Raw genomic sequence first — 20,522 nt, forward strand, 5'->3', positions numbered from 1 at the left:
TGGATCCCCCATTTGCCCCAGAACACAAGGCAATGCTATAAACCCCCAGGATATATTATAGCTACAGCATGCATCCATTTACCAAGGCTTACAACATTAGATGAATTTCTGACAATATACTTCAAAACAGTATACAGTTTTAAAAGCTTTAATATGCATGCAGTTAAGCCACTCATCTTAACTGGTGAACTGATTTTTTCAGTAAAGAATTTTTTGTCAAGCTATTGGTCCTTGCAGCATCTCTTTTTCCTCCCAAGTTTTAGGTTGAAATTTGTGCCTCACTCCACAGAGTCTGAGGAAAATGAGCTTTGTGTGGAGACTGAATGGGGGAGCTGGGGATGGAATCCACCACTCAACCTATGAGCAAACAATGGGGCTGCTATTCCAGCCACTGAGCTTAACTCTATTATGGAGCTGGAAGAGTGACTCAATAATTAAGGTGAGAAAACACTTTCTGTTCAAAGCTCAGTTTTTGATAGATTCCCCCACCTTAACATTTCCCTCAAAAGCTCTGTTGAAATTTCCTATGCTTAGTCCTAGGTCAGAGGGGATGTTTTGTTTTGCTTTGTTTTGTTTTTTACATTAAGTAAGTCCTACAAGCCATTTCAGAGTTTCTCTTCAGAAAGATTAGGCAATACGCCCCATTCATCTTCCCAATGTAGGGTATGTCTACATTACAAATTAAGGCTAGCATATCCACACTACTTTAATGCAGCTCAGCAGTTTTCAAACTGTGGGTCAGGACCCCAAAGTGGCAATGGGACTTGGGCTTTGCCTGACCCCGCCTGAGCTCACGTGGGCTCAGGTTTCAGGGCGGCCGAGGTCATGTAGTAATTTTTGTTCTCAGAAGGGGGTCATGATGCGATGAAGTTTGAGAACCCCTGATTCTAGCTAGTGTGGGTAACAGTAATAGACAAGTCATGGAGGCATGGGCTTTTGCATTCTTGAGAGGCTTGTACTGCCACCGTGTCTTCACTGCTCCTTACCCACGCTAGCTAGAGTAAAGCTAGCATGGGTCTGGCTACCCATGATACAATCACACCTTGTTGAATGTACCCACCACATATGCACCCCACGTGGTCCAATAAAGGCTGGATGCAAAATCCATCCTTTAAACTTAACATGTCAAGACTCACTTTGACGTGACTACCAATTTCCTCCTCCCCACAAATTCTCGAAGATATATGCTTAGGTTAGTCAAACCAGCATTTAGGGTTTGATCCAAAGTCGACTGAAGTCAATAGAAAAATCCCCTTGGATATCTAAAACAACCTTCAAAATCTCTAAATGTCAGGTATCTAAGAGTCAGATTTTCCAAAGGAGACTGAATCTGAAAGTCAGAATATAGGGGGGCAGGAAAGAGGCACAATCTGGCCTCAGAGCAACAGCTTGTAATTTTTAGCACCAGTAAACCATGAATTGGCATCTAAGGAGGGTAGTTGTCTTAGTCAAGAGATTCTTACAGAGATTTCATTATGTTTGCTATTTATCATCAAATCATTCCATTTGAGCCCTACACTTTACTATTGCTTAGGAAATTAGCTCCCCGGGCTACCTAGTTAAGTTTAGGTATCTCATTAAAAGTGAAATAGTTTTTCAACTTCAGATAATACACCTCTACCTCGATATAATGCTGTCCTCGGGAGCCAAAAAATCTAACCGCGTTATATCGAACTTGCTTTGATCCGCTGGAGTGCACAACCCTGCCCCTCCGGAGCACTGCTTTACCGCATTATATCCGAATTAGCGTTATATCGGGTCGCGTTATATAGGGGTAGAAGTGTATTTGCCTAAGATGTGAGAGAAGGTAATTGTGTCAAAAATGGCTACCTGCAGTTGTATACATGGCTTGTATACTTATTGCAGGTGCCTAGCAGAGATAGTCTATTCTATTCAGGATATTATACTGTGCCCATCCACATGGTATTGAAGGCATTCAGATACCTAACATGTTAGTAAAGAAGATGGACAGAGCAGCACAGATTCTAGCACAGCTGTGAAAGTGAACATCTAACAGTTGAAGACTGGCTTAATCTGGAACTATCTAACTGCATTGCTAACAGCTTGCTAAGGAGAGGGTTACAGCGGCATGTCTGTTCATGCAGTTCAGGCTCTAAATCAGCCAATGTTCAGCATATATACACACTTAGATGGCTCTTCTATTTCTGTCCATTCACCCTGCTATAGCTATCTGCTGGTGTGTAGTTTAGTGCCTGCTCCCTGGTGCTGCTGCTGATGCCTCCTCGTCTCTGATCACTCTATTTTAACTAAAGACACAATTACCCACTCAGTGTAATGTATGCGTGTGTTACTCCATTAGAGTAAAAATGAACTGCTGATGTACTATGGATGCCTTTGTAATAAAACTTCCCCTGGTGCAAGGTCTCTCAGTAGCTAGAATCCCAAGGGCATTATTCTTTTTCTTCAATTCCAAGCAAACCCGGGTAACACTTATGCAGTTCGTTAGACAGCGAGATGTACTGTGGAGCAGCCTAACAGATGAATTTTGTAGCTGTTGTTGTCAGCATTTCCTGTCAGCAAGATGTGGGCCAGCTGCTCAGCCAGCCCTGCTGCCACCAGACAAGCAAAATCAGCCCCCATCAGTACGGTGCCTTCTGTCAAATGCAGGTGCTGTAATTTTATATTGATTTTTAATGTTTACAAACATGCAAAGTAAAAAAATTGTATCTACACCTGCAAAAGTGACTTTCAATCACCTCTGCTGTTAAGACAGGCTGTACAAATTCTACAGATCAGTGTGAGACTGAGACTGTTTTATGGGATTAATGGTCTTAGTTTCAGACAATTATTTTCAGCTCATTATGAAAAATGAAAAGCATTTAATTAAGGTGCAAACTAAGGTACTGTTACATTCATTTGTAGTTGACATTAAATATCAACAATAAAAGGAAAATAATAATAAACATGATTTAAAAAACTAATTAACTCGCTTAGTTCACTGCCTTTTTTGCTTAGAAAGCTTCCATTATTCTGATGGCTTTGATTAAGCCCTTTAGAAAAGGCCCAGAAAACTCCAGCTGTCTATCATAATCTATGAGCTCAACTAATTTCATCATACTAGCCTGTGACCTTCATCAGGTAAACAAAACTGTATGAGCATTCATTTGGTGCCTACTTACTTGACATTAACAAATTAAGCTGTCAGAGATAGAAATGACATAGCATAGTCCAAATATACTCCTTTGCTTACTGGTCCTTTCAGGGGAAGCAGTCTGAGTTTCCAAGACCAATAAGCTAAGACAGAATGAGTTCACAGTCCTCTCCACATATGCAAATACAAAACAATACTAAAAAGAATATCAAGGGTTCAACAACCCCCAAAGGACAAGAAAATTCAGTTCAGATTCCATGGTGATGGACATAAGAATCTAGATGGATAGAAATGTATGAGACAAATATGCTGCCCCATGTCCCTGGTATTCCATACTGAAAGGCTTATGGTCCATTGTAACAAAGGCACTTCAGAAGAACATTTCTGTTTTCCACTGCAGCATAGCAGCTAATGCACTTTAGGCCAGCTCTTGCATACTTCTAAATGCTGCTTTAATCACTGCTGTCACAAAGCAGCCTTAAACCTCCTTCAGCTGATGATTCCTCCTAACTAAGGGAGTTCTACAGTAGCCTGTCCTACACTGCCACCTCTCCCAGCCATGATTCATAAAGGGACATTGGGACAAATGGGACATAGTCAGCGCATCCTTGCATCAAGCAATCCCTGACTTCCAAAATGTCCTTGGATGCCATGGGCAGGTGGCATGACATAGGCTATTCTACTGATGGTCTGATGCACTATGGCAATTCCTATGTTACTACTGAACAGCCTTTCAAACCTAGTGACTTTCAATCACTACTGACATGGATCAGGTGTTTCAAATGAGTGACCCAGTAGTAAATGGCTCTGTATCTCATTTCCAATTCCCCCAGAACAATGCTTTTAACACAAAAGATACCATCAACCACATTATTCTTGCTATTTCCTACCCCATTACACACTTGAAGCAGAGACCTTGAAAAATCTCACCCAATAAGCAACTTTCTCTTTTTATTTTCAGTAATAAAAAAGCATGACATGTTCACCAGGCTCATGAGGCCAGGGTATGTTTAATTGAACTCAAAGAGTTTTACAGAGGGAATAAATTAGAGCAACACAATATAACAAGAAAGAAAAAAGCCATTGCAAGATTAGTTGAAGGCAGTCCAGGATAAGCCAGATGGGTCTGATGCCGGTAATTAACAATACAAAGGATGAGAGATGTCAAGGCTGAAGCACGGGGATGTGGGAAATGCATGTACACGTGCTTGCTTGGTTCCTCACTGCTTTATGAGCACAAATACCCCAACTATTGCTCTCCCCTTCAGGGGGGAGTGTGCTCTTTACAGCACCCAACTGGATTATTCTAAGTCACTAATCCCAGGATCTGCCTCACTGAACCCAAATCCAATGGTAAGGAGGAGAATGCAAATGGGTGAAAAGGAGAGAGATGATAATGGAGAAAAATGAGAAGAAATGACATTATTTCCTAATTGCATCTTGGGGTCTATTCTATAGCCCATCTTAAGTTTAGCTGAGGAGATCATAAGTCTTGTACTGCCCCCATAAAACACACGGCATTTTTTAAAAAAATCTTATTTCATCACAACACAGCTTTAATTCAAAACCATGGATTGACGTCAGGGTTTTATGTATAATTTCTGTTACTTCGATTTCAGCATCTATATTTTTTTTTTTTTTGGCAGGGATACTGTTAAATGGGAAATATTGCCAGTCAATACACTTAACAGAATTTTTTTAGTAAAGTACTTCTAATTGCAATTTCTTTAATGGTGTATGTGCAGTTAATTCAATAGAGAAAGTATACAACATGGTTAACTTATAGTAAAATTATATATGTAGATAGACTTTCTTTTGAGGCTCATCAATTTGTGTCATTAATGTGAACATATGTAAATGTCATATTCCTTTTCCAAAAGGGCTGGCTTAGTGTTCAATACTTTGAGATTTATTTATTTTAGGTCAGAGTTAAAGCTGTTGTATTGTGGTGAAATGTATTTCTTTATGCTTCATAAGAATAATTTGTTTATTGTAGGAGTAGTTCTAAGAGTGATGATATCTTTATTTAATTCCTGGCCTTTCTAGATTCAGGGGCCAAGATTTTCAAAAGTGATTAGTATGGCCTCAGTTTTTGGGTAGCCAGCTTAAGACACTAAAGGAGTCCCTGTTTTCAGAAAGTCCTGAGCACCCATCTTTTTCCTTACAGGATTTTGATTTGGTGATGGATGAAAATACCTCGCTCTTATATAGCATTTTTCCTCAGTAGATCTCAAAGCATTTTAGAAGGAAGTGAGTGTCCTTATTTCCATTTTACAAATGACAAAATGATGTGATAAGTAACTACATTGCTTTCACTTAGCAGCCTTTACTAGTTTTGGAAATGGAGTTTTCTGATTTTTTGGAAATGTCCCAGATGTTTAACATTATTATATTGCAGTAGTTGCCAAGGTCCCACTTTGCTAGGCATTATGCATGCATATAATAAATGATAGTCCCTGACAAAGGACTTATAATATAAGCAGCTTCCATGTTTTCTCTAGTGTAGGTAAATGAAGACAGGGGGGTTTAATTGTCAATAAATGAGCTGGCTAGGCTATTTAAATAAAAGGACGGAGCAGCACTAAGCATGCTAATTGGGGCTCTGCTGGAGCTATTCTTCATTCAGTGTACCTATGCCAAGACCATCACATTCTCTATGTAATTAAGACTACAATCCTGCAAACACTTAAGCATTTAACTCTATAGGACCACTCATGTGCTGAAAGTTACTCACATAGATGTTTGCAGGATCAAGGCCCAAATTAGTCAGGCATGCAAGTACAACACAACATACCATCACACTCCTCTCTCGCTCTCTTTTCTACAATGCCCATCACCATAGTATCTAAGCACTTCCCAGGAAAATTAAGGGCTGTTAGCCATCCTGTCTCACAAGCAAAATACAAGGGACTAAAAACTGTGTGCTGCACCTTTCAGGAGACACAGCACAGAAGATACTATTCAGGTGGGAGGAAGACAAAGCTGCTAAGCTGGACCCAAGCAAACAATGTGTGTTTCAATACAGCCAGATGCAAATCTGTATGTTCAGGAAGGGAGAACATAAGCCAAACTTAAACATGGTGGGACTGTATCCTGAGAAGCAGTGACTCTGAAAAAGATTTGGGGATGGGGTGGTGGATAGTCAACTGAACATAAGCTCCCAGTGTGACACTGTGGCCAAAAGGGCTAATGCAAACCATGGAGGTATAAAGAGGGGAATTTTGAGTGTGGATAAGGATTTTACCTCTGTATTTGGCACTGGTATGAACACCACTGGAATGTTGTGTCCAGTTCCAGTGCCCACAATTCAAGAAGGAGGTTGATAAATTGGAAAGAGTTCAGAGAAAGCCACAAGAACAATTAAAGGCTTAGAAAACATACCTTATATCGATAGACTCAAGTAGCATAATCTCTTTAGCTTATCAAAGAGAAGGTTAAGGGATGACTTGGTCAGTTTATAAGTACCTACATGAGAAAGAGAAATGTTATCGAGGGCTTTGCAATCTAGCAGACAAGATTATAGCAATCCAATGGCTGGAAGCTGAAGCTAGACACATTCAGATTAGAAATAAGGCACAAATTTGTAACAGTCAGGGTAATTAACCATTGGAACAATTTACGACGGAGTTGGATTCGCCATATCTGACAACTTTTAAATCAAGATTGCATGATTTCCTACAAGTTCAAATAGGAATTTATTCAAGGAAGTTCTATGGACTGTGTTATCATCATAATTGATGAGTCTATGAAAGGTAGCTTAAAGCCACCTTTCTGCTGCCTGGATTCTGCCTGCTCTTGGGCGGGGGAGGGGAGGAGAGCTATCTTCCCCCATGGCTGCTGCACAGCTGAGAACAGCTGTAGTGCTTTGTGCTGCAACCACTCTCACTTCCAATGTGCCTGCAAAAGTCCCCAAATCCCAAAAGCATTTGAAATCACCCACATCTTTATTGAAAGCGCCCTTAGTTGATCATATTTAAAGTAATTTACAAGGGGAGGCAAGAATCTGCTTTCAGGTTGAAGCCTGATAAGTCAATTTCAGTCTGAGGTGATTAGGACAGCTGTGTTATAAACCATTGAAGAACAGGGTGTATAATGGTGTGACATACTGGGGTACAGTTCAGACCAATGGGGGACTGTGGCACCCCTGCTCTGCAACCTTGGGTGCCTTACAATGCCTTGCTGAAGTAGCTCCCACCTGGGCCTCTCACAAACAGTCTTCCAGAATGCAAGCCGTACCCTGAGTGTCTGTGTGTAACTGCGGCCTGCCAGCTACACCCTGGCTTTCACCAGCCTTGGTTATACTGCAGAGTGACCCCAACATACCCGCAGTTCTGGATCTTCCCCCAGCAATGTATATCCTGTACTGCCCAGCCCTCTCCTGAACAATACAAATATATTAAGTCCAATATTCCTTTATGGAACCCAGTATGTCACAAATGGATTCAGCACTGACCCTTAAGTGAGGGGGTGCACAGTGATATAATTATATCTGGACCTTGTCCAAATCTTGGAAAGGTTACTAAGTCTGACATAGTCCTCATGAGAGTATAGTCAGAAAACAAGAGGTCAGCTGTGGATGTGCTTTCATACACTGAAAGCCTTGTTTCTGGGGCCTCACAAAGCATCTCTTGAAAAGGAAAACAAGATGCTCTTTGTAAATAAAAGTTCATGCATTTGAGTAATGAAGTCGTTTTCCAAAACTGCAGTGAATGATATTCTTTTGCACAAGCAGACATGAAAATGGGAGGTGAGGCTCATGAAAAAGGGGGGTTTTCAATTAAGCATATTAGACTGTACTGTTTCAATAAGATCTATATCTTCCATTCGCTCACACAAACATGAAATCTTGATCAATAGAAAAGCCACCTAGCCCGTATTAACACTTGGGACATTCTGAATCTTGATCCCCCTGCCCATGCTCCCCCTCCTAAATAGGGGCCTCTAAAGTTTTTAATAAATCTGGCACCTTTCTGTCTCTGGCTGAATAAACTAGAGGTGCTAAAAAAAATAATCATGAGAGTTGATTTCTTATTCTGGAGCAGCCAGATTATGTCCAGACTGGGAGGTGGGGAGGGAGAGTAAAGGTCCGACCTCAGTTTCTGAATGGCAAAGTTTGAGTGGGAGGATCCCAAATCTAAAGGTAAAAAGGAATGATGTGAACATATGAAGGAAGCCAGAGCCCTGAATACAGACTCAGTCTGTATCCTGACAGAGTGGAGATAAGGTGGCTGGGGAGCTAGTGGTGCTTTCCTGGAATACAATCTGTGTTTGACACTCTCTGTTTAAGCACTGCCCATCTGCATGTTATTCAGCTGAAGCCTCTAGGGAAAAAGAGGAGCCACAGGCACAGACTGCGAGCGAGGGAGGAAGCAAAAGAGCTTTTCTTTTTTAAATAAGGATCTGGTTAGACTGCCTTGAAGTGCCACATCTGGAAACTGAAAGCTGAGAGAAAGTTAAAATATCTGAGGCACTACTACACGAAGGGGGGTGGGGGCTGATTGCAGAAGTGGGTAAACAATTACTAAGAAGCTAGAAGACCACTACTGGATGTAAGGGGAGGAAATGGCTTTGATCTCAGCCTGGCCCCTTGTTTTTCCTATATTATTCTTCTTGGGATGTTTCTTCTCCAGCGCTGCCTCAAGCAAGGGCAGCGTTTTTCATTTTGACATTGAAGGTAGCTCAGCGGTCAGCAATCAAGAATCCGCTGTTATCAGAGGGCAGCAGCAGCCAGTTGCTACTGGAAGTTGGGTGCCTTTTGCTGAGGTACAGTAACTCCATTCTATCTCTAGAGTCTGAGCTTTCTCCTTTCATGTGCTTGTGGTGAAATTCCCATCTGGATAAAGTTAGTTTAATCATTTGAACCGTCGAGTGATACTGTAGAGTTTTGTGGGGGGATTTTGGACATTGCATTTCAGGCTAAAAGAGACATTTCAGACTTCAAAATAGACACATGCCCTGCCTGCTTTGAATAAACAGCTGTACTATAAAGTGGTACTAGCTTAGCACGTCTCTGACTTTCCTGCCAGCATAACTAAATAGGCCTGTCCAAACAGAGTTATTTTACAAGGGTTAATTGTCACAACAATAGTCACCGGATCTTTAAATTCACTTGGATTTCCAGAAAGTGTTTGCCAAAAAAAAATCTACCATATTACAGAAGTTTTGCTTTTGTCTCTTACATGAAATCCAGCTCTGGAAATGGAGGTTCCTTTTATGGTTAGAGTAAGGTTAATAAATCAAAGGGTATTTAGGAAACTGCCTGCAGAGAAAACACCTGCATAGATTTCAAACATTACAGAAAGTTTGATAGTAGGACTAATGACAGAAGAAATCAGGACGATCCTAAAGTTACTTTGTTGTGGTAAATTTTCTTGCAATCTTTGCTTCTTGAAGCTACTTTAGACTTCTGATTTCAGTAAGGCTGCATCTGAACTGAACTATTTAAAAAAAACTAAGAAGAAAATAAATGACTTCAAGGCACACTAGAGACAGATCAATGTCTCGTGTGTGGGAGATACAAAGTAGGAGGCAAATTAAGTCACCTAAGGTCATGGGAAGGGAAAGAGTAATTGCTCTAGCATAACATCAGAAAATGAGAGAGAAAATGAAAAAGGAGAGATAAGCACAGCTGTGTTGATATCACAGTTATGACACTGATATCTTATGTCATGAAACTAAATGTTTTTAGTATGCTTTGATTACTAATGATAATAACCATGAAAGTAAATGTACAGTATCCTGGAAAAAAATCTTCTGGGACAATAGGGCTTCAGTATAAGGCCACATTTGATTACGCAAACCTCACCCACATTATTGTGCTTCCAAACAGCTGAGGAATCTCAGGAAAGGCCTGCCCACTCCACTACTTCTCTGGGGCGAAACGTGACCTATGTGAGAAAGTTTTGAACCTAAAGTTCGCCCAGCTTAATATGTAGGCAGTGGGGAGCTCGCCTGGGCTTGGATACATTCCATAATGTGGGAAGTACATCTCTTCTCCACAGGCTTGGAATTAGCCACTGAGAAACAGTATCTCCACCTGTTGCTTACAAAATGGAAAGTCCCTGAATGAATGCTTGATTTAAGAGACAAATGGGTTTTGTAACTGAGTTTCACAGGATAACGGGCATAAGCTTTTAACAGATAATCACACTGAATGACTCCACAAAGCCAGACTGCGTGTGCTTCGTTTAACCTATTGGACTTTACACCAGGAAAGTGCTGAATGATAGTTTGCACATGGCTTAGGAAAGACATTCTCCCCCACCCCCATTCATGGATGAAGATATTGGAAAGGTGTCATTTGTTCTATTTTATTTTATCTTTTAAATAGTTAATATTTGCACTAAGGGCCTGATTCATTGAAGCCAATGGGAGTCTTTCCACTCACTTCTGTGGACACTAGATCTAGTGTCCAATGGTGCAGAGGGCCCTACTTGCAGAACCACTGAGGCTCCATCGTGAGGAATGGCAGCTGGGTTTCAGCCCCTACGTTATGGAGGTACATGCCCTGTGTGCTTCAGAGCCCAGCTGCATGGCAACTCCCTGAGTGGCCATGTACAGACATTCTTTAGGGTGACCCCATGTTAGATTTGGTTGCTAGGGCTGGGAAGACTACTCCAGTCCTGAGAATGGAGTAGAGGTCATAGAGCAGCTCTCTTTCTCTCTGTAGCCTGATTGGGGAAGACTCCTCCCTCAAGCCCTCAGAGATTTCCCCAGCACTAGCCCAACTATTCAGGTTGGGCCTTGGGAACAGGATTTCTCCCTAAGTGTGCATTTTAAAACTAGCCATTTTGTGAGCTTGAGTTCTTTATCCAGAGATTGGTGTGAACCGCAGTAGAGACTCTTTTACACAGCCCTGCTTGAGTCTACTCCTTAGTCTAAACATTGGCTCAGGCCTATAACTCCCCCAAGCAGACAGAGGCTGTTAGTCATGCTGAACAGTGCTGAATTATATAGCGAGTGGGTTTGTGAGATAGAGTTAAAGAACCACAGAATCATTGTACGTAATGCATCCTGGTAGACTATGGTGCCAATGAAGGTCTGTACTTAACCGCAAAGCAAACAAACCACAATATAGCCAGAATATAGGTCTAAACCACAATGAATTCATGACATTTCATCATGTGGTGTTAATACTATGCAGAGTTTGCCCTGCAAAGCATTCTTATTTAGATAATGCACTGGCAAATATGAAGGATTAGAAATACAGTGGGTGGGAACATCTAAAAATACATACTTTTTTGGCTGGGTTTACATTGCTGTGTTGTTCTTAAATTCTGCTGAGACTGTGATACTATGAACCTATTGAATAATTGAAGGGAAGCAGAAGAAAGCCTGAGGTACAAGGGAACACACTGGTCAATATTCCTTAGCCTTTTACTTTTCTCCTTTTCCTGGTTTGGTAACCTAAAAACTAATGGTGAATGGAAGAACTGGCTTTAGAAAAATTCAGAACCAGTTGGAATTTTAGCCTTTCTGTGTATCTGATTTGAACCCAAAGGTCTTTATGTTTGATACAAGAATATTAAATACCTGAATGTCATGTGAGAGTACTGAATCCCAGTAACTGGACAGACCCTCGAGGACTGGTACCCATATATCTTTGTACTCTGCTGTCCTTTTACAAAAATCCTCCCCAATTATGCACCCTTCCTAGCCCCATGCAACACATACAACTTCCCCGGAAGAGGACTAGAACTTTGTTCAGGTCATTCAGAGAGCTCCGGTTAATCCAGGTAGTATGGGTAATGCTAGCAGTGAAGATACAGTGTTACGAGCTGCAGTGTGGGCTAACCAGCTTGAAGTACAAGCTTCATGGGAAGCATGGGTAAGTACTTGGGTTGCCAGTCTATGCTGAAGCTCATGCTGTTGCCTCTTCACTGCTATTGTTATCCACACTAGCTACATTAAAGTTCGTATGGTTATGCTTATCCATGCTTCAATCACACCTTAATTTGTAGTGTAGCCGTACCCTAGGAGTCTAATATGCTGGTCAGTGTTGTTCATACCATAATGGTCTTTCCCTCCTACACATGGCTTTCCATCCATTTCCTACTTCCTTTCTTTCTCTGTAGTTCAGATGCTTCTATAGTGTTGCTCCCCGCTGGCACAGCTAGCTCTGCCATTAGTCCTTCCATAGTACAGGATCCAGGGTGTCTTCTTGAAGAATGCAATATCTTCTTGGAAGGGTTTGATTTGGACAAGTATTGGGTCATGAACTACCAATCAGTGGGTCCTTTGGAAGTAATAAGAGAAGTGGGCTAGATTTGCGAGCACTAAGAATGGGAGATTTCCTTCCAAAGTTGGGGCTAGGGAAGAATTTAACAAAAGGCATCCAGGTGAGAGAGAGGAGCAAAATCAGTAGGGAGAATTTGTATTAGGAAAGTAAACATGAGTATAAGTAGGGTTGCTGGGATTCTGTTTCTGAGACTGAGCCTAGAAATTGCTGTTCGTAGGCAGGTTAGGAAGATAGGTATGAAAAACACGCTAAAAAGTATCAGAGCTTTTAGTGGCTTATTCAAACCTTCCAAGAATTTTAGATTCCCTAGCTCATGAATGAGGTGAGGGGAAAAGTGTCCCAATCCAGGAATGGGAGGATGTATGGAGAGAGAGCTGTTTGCACTGACCTAAATTAATCCTTTGTGTAACTATGCTGAAGTTAATGGATTTAGGCCAGGAATTATTTTTGCCAAATATAAAAAAATTAAAATATTTTATTGGAAAGGTTCTGCTTAGATCCAAGGACTCAAACCTCAAAATCAGCAGCCAATTTTTGAATAAATGAGTGTTTCAGAATGACTGGGGCTATGGTTTGGACAGTTACAAAAGTCAGACACCTTTTGCAAAAGTCAGACCTTGGTGTAGATTCAAATTTCACACACTGATTTTGGGGTCTCCAGGTCTGGAGGCATTGTGTGGACTCATCTCTATTCTAGCAACAACCCAGACAAGATGAAAAATCAGGATTAAGTTCTGTGAAGAGGTAGTTAGTTACCAACATGTAATAAAAATCTTTTAAAAATAAGTAGAATATGCGTTAGAATTTGATCTGCAGACTGCAGCATCTAATGATATTTTGGATGCTTCATTTTTGGGTACCCAATTAAAGAGGCCTGATTTTTTTATAAAGTGATAACCAAAAATAGCTGGACCCCTCTGAAAATCAGGCCCCTTTATCAGGCTACTCAAAAATCACTAGTAACTTGAAAATGTAGGCTTCAAAGTAACCATAATCAAAAGTGCCATTCCCAGCAATAAAAATTGGAATGGAAAGACTTAGGGACTGTTTTGGCGGAAACACAGTTTGATCCCTGCTTTTGGTATGCATCCATTTGAAACAGACCAAAAGGGTTTTTAACCTGACAAAGATCTTTATATTTTTTTGACTAGTGGGAGCTGCATCTCACTGTGCAAAAAGCAGATCTTGTAATGAGTTTCATTTCAGACCCTCAAGGGTTATGTTAGGTTAACTACCATAATGGGTAATTTGGATTTTTTGCTGCTGTGTGTTCCTGGTGTAACAGGGTTATGTTCTGAGAAAAGTCCATTAATGAGGAGGATGTTTAACTGCAGATGTTTGCATTTCCAACTTAAGTTTCTCATCAAAGTTTTAATGAAAATCAGCTGCAGGAGTTAAGCAGCCAGCCCCAAATCCCTTAAATCATGGAAAGCTGAAGCAAATGGAATTAGAGGATAGTGGGAAAAGTTGTGTGTTTCAAATTTAGTCAAGAAAATGAGAGTCTGTGCTTAAAATGTAACCAGCAAAATAATATGAGCTAAACTTTACTGCTGCTAACCAAATGTTGGGAAAGTACCAGTAAAATGCTCAAACTTATTTAGGGGTGTGCAAACAATAAAAGGAGTTTTATGTCCACTCTTATTCATGGGCATGGGAAAGACTAGAAGGAATTAAAGGTCTAGTTTTATTAATGGGCATGGGAAGCAATACAAGGATCAGCATGTCAGGGAGAGTGATATAACCTGATTTTAAATGGTGCCAAGCAACCACAGCTGCCATGATTCTAATTGGAATTTTTGTTGCTCAACAGCTGTAAAAATATGACTAATACCTTTAATCTGAGAGATTTGTGACAAATATGCCTAAATATTGATGGGAGAGGTGGGCTCAAATTGTATTCTGGATCCAGATTTTAAACCTCTTAAAGTTTAGGGACATTCTAATCTGGGTTTTAATTAAGATTGATTGCAAAATTTGGATCAGGATCCCAGTTCATTTATAAACACTACCCAAATTCAGGAGTGTTTGGATCTGGCATTCTGATTCTAATGCAAGCTGTAACCTTATCAATCCACCAGCTTTATACTCCTCTCTTCTTAATGCCTCATTCTTTGTCAACAAAAGACCACCAAAAATTATTCTAGTATTCTGAATGTACAGTATATATTGAGCCATTTGAATTGTTTTCTGATGAAAGAATGCACTAAATTTGATCTGTGTTTGTTGTTCATATTTGCTAGAAATATCCAAGTAATTCTTTAGATGTTTCTTTTCTCAAAACAAATGCAGCAGGGCTCCGTTTTTTTGTTTTTTGTTTTTTTAAACAAACAAAAAAGTAGTGCCAGAAGTCCAGCACTCATCCCACATCTGACCTTTACAACAAACAATGGAGGAAAACACATTTAGGTATGGAAGCAGATTTCAATTCCCAGCTTACAATGTGTTATACACAACAGTAATTAAACGTTATTTGTGAGGGCTTGTTGCAAAGCCAGTGGAAGTCAGAGGAAAAACTCTGATTGGCCCCTAAATGATGAAGAACACTTTCATGGGGTTCTTTTAACATAACAAAATGTTAGTTCCAAATGTGTTTCTATAATTAATCAACAAACTAAATCTATTGTAACAAACTCTATCAAAACCAACAATTTTAGCTAAGATTTGTAAGCTGTGATATACGCTTAACTCCTATACCCTTGCACTGATGCACTAATTAGCCAAGGATGACCTTTCTGCTGGTATTCCCCATAGATATCAGATGGGAGGGGTGTCAAGTAGACCAGCAAGTGAGTGTGTGGTGGAGCAACAGCTCCTAGACAAAAGGGAAGGGTGACACATTGGGTGGAATGTCAGATGGGTAGGACCCAGTGGATTGGGAGGCAGGAAGCTAAAAAGAGGACTAGCTGGTAAGTTGAAGGGGAGAAGGTATGAATGGACAGATGGATAGCTAGATGTTGCATCATTAACTCAGTATTTCTAAACACCGAGAAGCCAAAAGATGTGAGGTATTTTTTGTTTTAAATGGGATTAACCTTTTCTTTATGCATTAACAATGATCATTTTTAGCTAAAGTGTCTGGATTGTTTTTGCCATTTTGGTTGAGTTAGCCTATTACAAACCTTGGTTCCACGTCATAGTACGCTTATTCTCCCCCTACTATGATTCCTATCACTTTTAGTAGAGGTAAGGGGATGGGAGGGGGAAGGAGCAGGAAAATTTATTTTGCATGATTTTGCTGTGAGCCAGTCATGACTGTTTAGGGCTGGTCAGACCACAGGTTAAGTCATGACTAGAGCAGGGGCAAAGCTTTTTCAGTTGATGATGCTTTTTTGTGGAACTCCTCCCAGGGCCCATACAATACCATCTAGTTGCCCATTCAGAGAGAACCATCCATTCAGGGATCTCCCCCATTCCATGCAGAAGAGGAACTCTGTCACCTCCTCAGGACCATGTATACCCTCCTCCAGATCCAGTGTAAACCTCACTGTAGAGTCTGGGGTTGCTCAGGAACAAGCAGGCTCTGAGGAGCATGATGCATCTTCCCCTTCTGTACCATTTAGATTCCCTGGAAAAGATAATACAGCCTGGGACTTACAGAGTCTGGGGGAGTCCTTGGAGTCACAGATCCATCAGAACCATGCTGCCAGGGAGGTGGGAGGAAGGGAAGGCGAAGTCACAGGGGCTTCATGCAGAGGATCTGGCCTCCTGCAGATCCCATAGAATCTACCAGGTTTAGGGTGGGCTACTTGGTTTTTCACACATAGGAAAACCCCCATCCTCTAGTGAAATAATGGGGGGGAGTCTATGTGGGGGTTCCATAGGTCCCCTAAATTCCCTTTGCTAATCACTTTCAGAGCATGCCTCAAGTCCATGATGGTTCATTCCTGATTTCTATGGGCACCTTCCTTTATTTTGTTTGTTTTTCAGGGGAAGGAAAACAGGTTAGTTGAGGGGCTGTTTGTTTACTATTGAACCTGATATTCCCTTTCACCCTTTCTTTGAGCTAGTGAGGAACTCATTATATCTCTAGTGGGGTAGCCTTCATACTAGAGTTTTTGACTGTGTGTGTCTTTTAATGTTTTGCACTGTGGCTTCCATCTGGTGCTTACAGGCCTTGCAATAGCTATCTTATCTATTGGTTAAATAATAAAGCAACTCCTAAATAAAATTTCAGTCACCTTCAGTTGCCTTCCTTGGGTTTTACCTTCTTGTTATCCAATGTTCTCACGGTAAATACAATAATACCTGCAGTAAATGCCTCTTAGGCATATTAGCCTTTGAATATATAGATATAGATATTGCTTCAGTGGTCCTAGACATCTGGAAATGTATGGGTGGTAAGCATGTAGTTGATAACTGTAGTTTTAGGTCTAGCTTGTCCTATGGACTAACATGAAAAACATTTGACTCAGTTATTCATTTCTTTTTTAAGAGAATGAAACAAAATTATTTACATCTTTCTTGTATTTTATTCAAGGGAAACAAAATGGACATTTGTTAAGAGAGGTATCTGGACCATCCATGTTGCCAAACTTAGCATTATTTCTGTTTGCCACAGTGCATATATATTACAACAAGTTTTATACTTACTAGCTGTAGAAAAAATAAATTAGTGCTGAGGCTTGGTATTAAATTATCTTTAGCTGGCTGCAAGCTAGCTAAAACATTTTAGCTCTTCGCCTTTGTGGGAAAGAATGCCTTTTAAGTTAAGGCTTTGTGTTTCCCACTTTATATGGTAAAAATGACTGCGCACTTTTATGAAGAATGCCTAGCCAAGAACTGTTTATATTGGAACCAACCCCATCTCTAAATCAGCCTGTGTTACTGAATGGTATTTTGTTTTCCATATGGATTGAGGAAGGGTAACAGTCTGGAAATATCTGCAACGGATGAGGTTTTCAAAATGAAATACAATTATTTGACCAGAACGATAGATAATTTTGTTGCTTTAAATCAGACCATTTTACTTTTTATTATCATTTCCCTTTACAGCACTTACAACTATTCTGGTACCATTACGACAGAGATATGCACAGGCAGACCTTTCTCAAGGGTTTACAGAGTCCCATAGGTCTGTTTTGTAATTCCATGCTTGCTAACTTGAAAATATCAAATAAACAAATAGATTATATATAGATATATGTAGACAGATATATGATTTTTGTCACAAGACAATATTTTCAATAAATTAGAATGTAAAATGTTTGGGGAAATTGATCTGTGAAAGCATAACTGAAAGGAAATAGCAGCTGAGCCCACTGATTTAAACGTTGTTAAGAAAGCAGGATTCATGCTTCATGGTGTGATGAAATAAGTTATGAAATGCATTTGAAAACAAAGTTGTCAATTACATTGGCAGCCATCTTAAGAAGTGGCATCATTTGCCACATTAGCATAATAGTAGTCAATTGCCAAAAGCCCCAATATGACTGTGCAATTCCCACGGTAGCTAGAAGCTGAACCTACTAGTCAATAGCTGATACAGAAGGTGGTAAGCAGAGGAGGCACCAGCTAGATCCTAGCTACTGAGAAAGGTAAGGGTGCTGCTGGACTTCTTATCATGGTCCTGTCCCTGGATATTGTGCAGGGCTTTCCATCTTTCTATCTACCCAAGGTACTTGTATGGCCCCTGTTGTTCTACTATCTGAGCACTTCACAATGTTTATTTATCCTCACAATGTCACATGAGGTAAGGAAGTGCTATCATCCCCATTTTACGAATCAGGAGCTGAAGCCCAGTGGCCCAGATCCACAAAGGGACTTAGGTACTTTAGTCCTGTTTTTAGGCCCCATTGCAATCCACAAAACTCCCACTCAGCTGCCAGTTAACCCTGTAAGCACCTAAACTTACTTAGCACCTACATAGTTGCAGCAAAAGTTCCCTCTGTGCCTATGTTTCTGCCTCTGGACATGTGCACTGCAGCCTCTCTCTAGGCATCCAAGCAACTATCTCCAGCCTAAACCCCAGAGTGATTCATGAATGTAAGTGCCACCTAAGTCCCATTTGGGTCTTGAGCCTGAAGGCATTCTCAGAGGACACTTTACTCCACAAAACCGCTGGGGAGTGGTCAGAACAAGAATGTCCTCCCTTATAACCTTTAGCCCAGTGCTCAGGGTACAGAGCTGAGATGCAGGAGATTCCCAGTTCAAGTCCTGCTGAGGAGAAGGGATTTGAACAGGGATCTGCCCCTTCTCAAGTGAGTGCCTCCCCCCCGCAAAAACCCTACTGCTGTTTGGTATGGAGTTAGACAGCCTCTGAGCACACCTACTGGCTCAAGCCCCGCTTGTGAACTAGGTAGCCAAACACTTATCTTCCCCAGTTCATGAATCATGGGACTAAAACCCAGGTCTGCAGAGCCTGGGACAGCTGACATTGCCCCTAGAAGGACAGGCAGAGAGTTGACAGTCATGCTCAGAGTTGAGAGAAAGGAGTAGGAAGAAGCCTAGGGAAAACAGCAGCAAGGGTGAGACTGCATGGACATTAGCTGCTGATTGTTGGGTCCCTAGGCTGGCACCCAGTGTAGAGGGTGGGCCTGGGTCTACCAGCCAATGGGGAAGTGTTACAGATGGAGCAGTGGGCTTTGAAGACTGCCAGAGGCAGTTTGTTTAGGCAGACTTGGATACCATGAAAGACAGGAAACTATAATGACCGGAACCAAAGGGCCAAACTACAAAAAGGAGCTGTTACAAAACTCCATGTCTGTTTTATTCATGTGTGAATAGCCCTACTCCCTTCCAGCCTCTGCTGTGACTCATAACTCTATTAAGCAACAGAGAAATTGAGAAAGTTATTGTCTTTTTCCCACTTCCTCATAGGATCCTGAACAGCAGCAGTAAAACTGCTAACTTTACTCTTGGCAATCTCTGAGCAGCGGTGACATTATCTGTCTAGTGCCTCAGGCAGACTGAGTTTTCTGCACAAACATAAGGGCTAGAAATTTACTTTAACACCCCCTTCTGCCCCCCCCCCCCGAAAGCTTTAACTCTGAGGAGCATAATGAGTTGGGGCCCTTTATGTGACACAAAAAGCTTCCCATTTGGCAATGGTAGGTAGGCAATGGAGCTCTGAAACACATGTGTTATGGTTATGAGCACTTTCCTGCATTGGAATCAACAACAAAACTTCCATTGATTCAGTGGGTCCAAGGATCAGTCCTACTATTTAAAGTAGAATGAAGGCTTTGGTTGAGGTGGTTTTTCGTTGTCTCTGATTAAAGGATTTTACATTGCTGGTGTCAATGAAAGTGCACCTTTATTTATGAACTTTCAGATTGCTGAGCTAAGCAAAAAAGTTATAATTTACTTTTAATGAATCTTATGAATGATTCTTAGCATTATTTTCACAGAGATAAAACAACTTTGTCTCTCCAATACTGTAGAACGATGAAAGCTATGGGTTTGTATTTAACCTTTCAAATGGGCACTTAATACTGCTCAAGTGGAAACCCATTATTGGACATCTTTGCTTGAGTGCCACAGCAAATTAATTAGGGAGACTTTCAATTTCCATTTGTGTACCTTAGATTAGAATTCAGTTTTTTTTTTTAAAACTGTGCAGTGACAGTGCTTTCTCTTTAGCAAGATGAATATTTACCTGGCAAAAAACGTGAGTTTACCTCTGCAAATTAAGTAACACACAATATGTATGTAATTTGCTATTTATGTAATTTGTGTAAATGCTTTAGGTTACAATCTAATTAAATGTCATTTGAATTGAGATACCTGTCAAGATAAAGGAATAAGAAAAGATTACTAGTCTTGTGGACAAAAAACACTACAAACTTTTTGTTCGCTCCTAATTTGCAGCATAAATGGAGCAGAGAAAAAGATCAAAATGCAGGGAGACTGTTCAGTAATTTAATGAGATACAGCATATAGGGTGTTGGTTTTTTTTTTTTTTTTTTTAAATAAAATGTACCGTCAATAACAATTTGGACACTAAAATCTGGGAAATGTGTCATTCCCAGAAATGTTCACATTTCTAAAAATAAACCAATTCACACATCTGAAATTATATGTAAATTTATTTTCACCAACATTTACCAAAATGAAGGCTAAAACCAAGTGGCTTTTATCATACTGACTACCCTCTAACAGCCGTACTGTCTTATTACCAAGGCTACTCAACTGTCTAGCTATGATGTCAATACAGAATTAATTTCTTCAGTAATC

General features: G+C 40.6%; 1 protein-coding gene across 1 annotated transcript in view; it reads left to right on the forward strand.

Annotated features, from left to right (window-relative positions):
• The first annotated feature begins 8,342 nt into the window (after window positions 1-8,342).
• Window positions 8,343-20,522, forward strand: part of LAMA4 (laminin subunit alpha 4) — a 127,987-nt gene continuing 115,807 nt past the window's right edge. Inside the window, exon 1 of the mRNA XM_054022623.1 lies at window positions 8,343-8,875. Within this exon, the coding sequence (XP_053878598.1) occupies window positions 8,675-8,875 (201 nt within the window). The 5' untranslated portion in view covers window positions 8,343-8,674. The remainder of the gene's footprint in view (window positions 8,876-20,522) is intronic.

This window comes from Malaclemys terrapin, chromosome 3 (genome assembly GCF_027887155.1).
Source record: "Malaclemys terrapin pileata isolate rMalTer1 chromosome 3, rMalTer1.hap1, whole genome shotgun sequence".
In the NCBI taxonomy this organism is placed as follows: domain Eukaryota; kingdom Metazoa; phylum Chordata; order Testudines; family Emydidae; genus Malaclemys; species Malaclemys terrapin.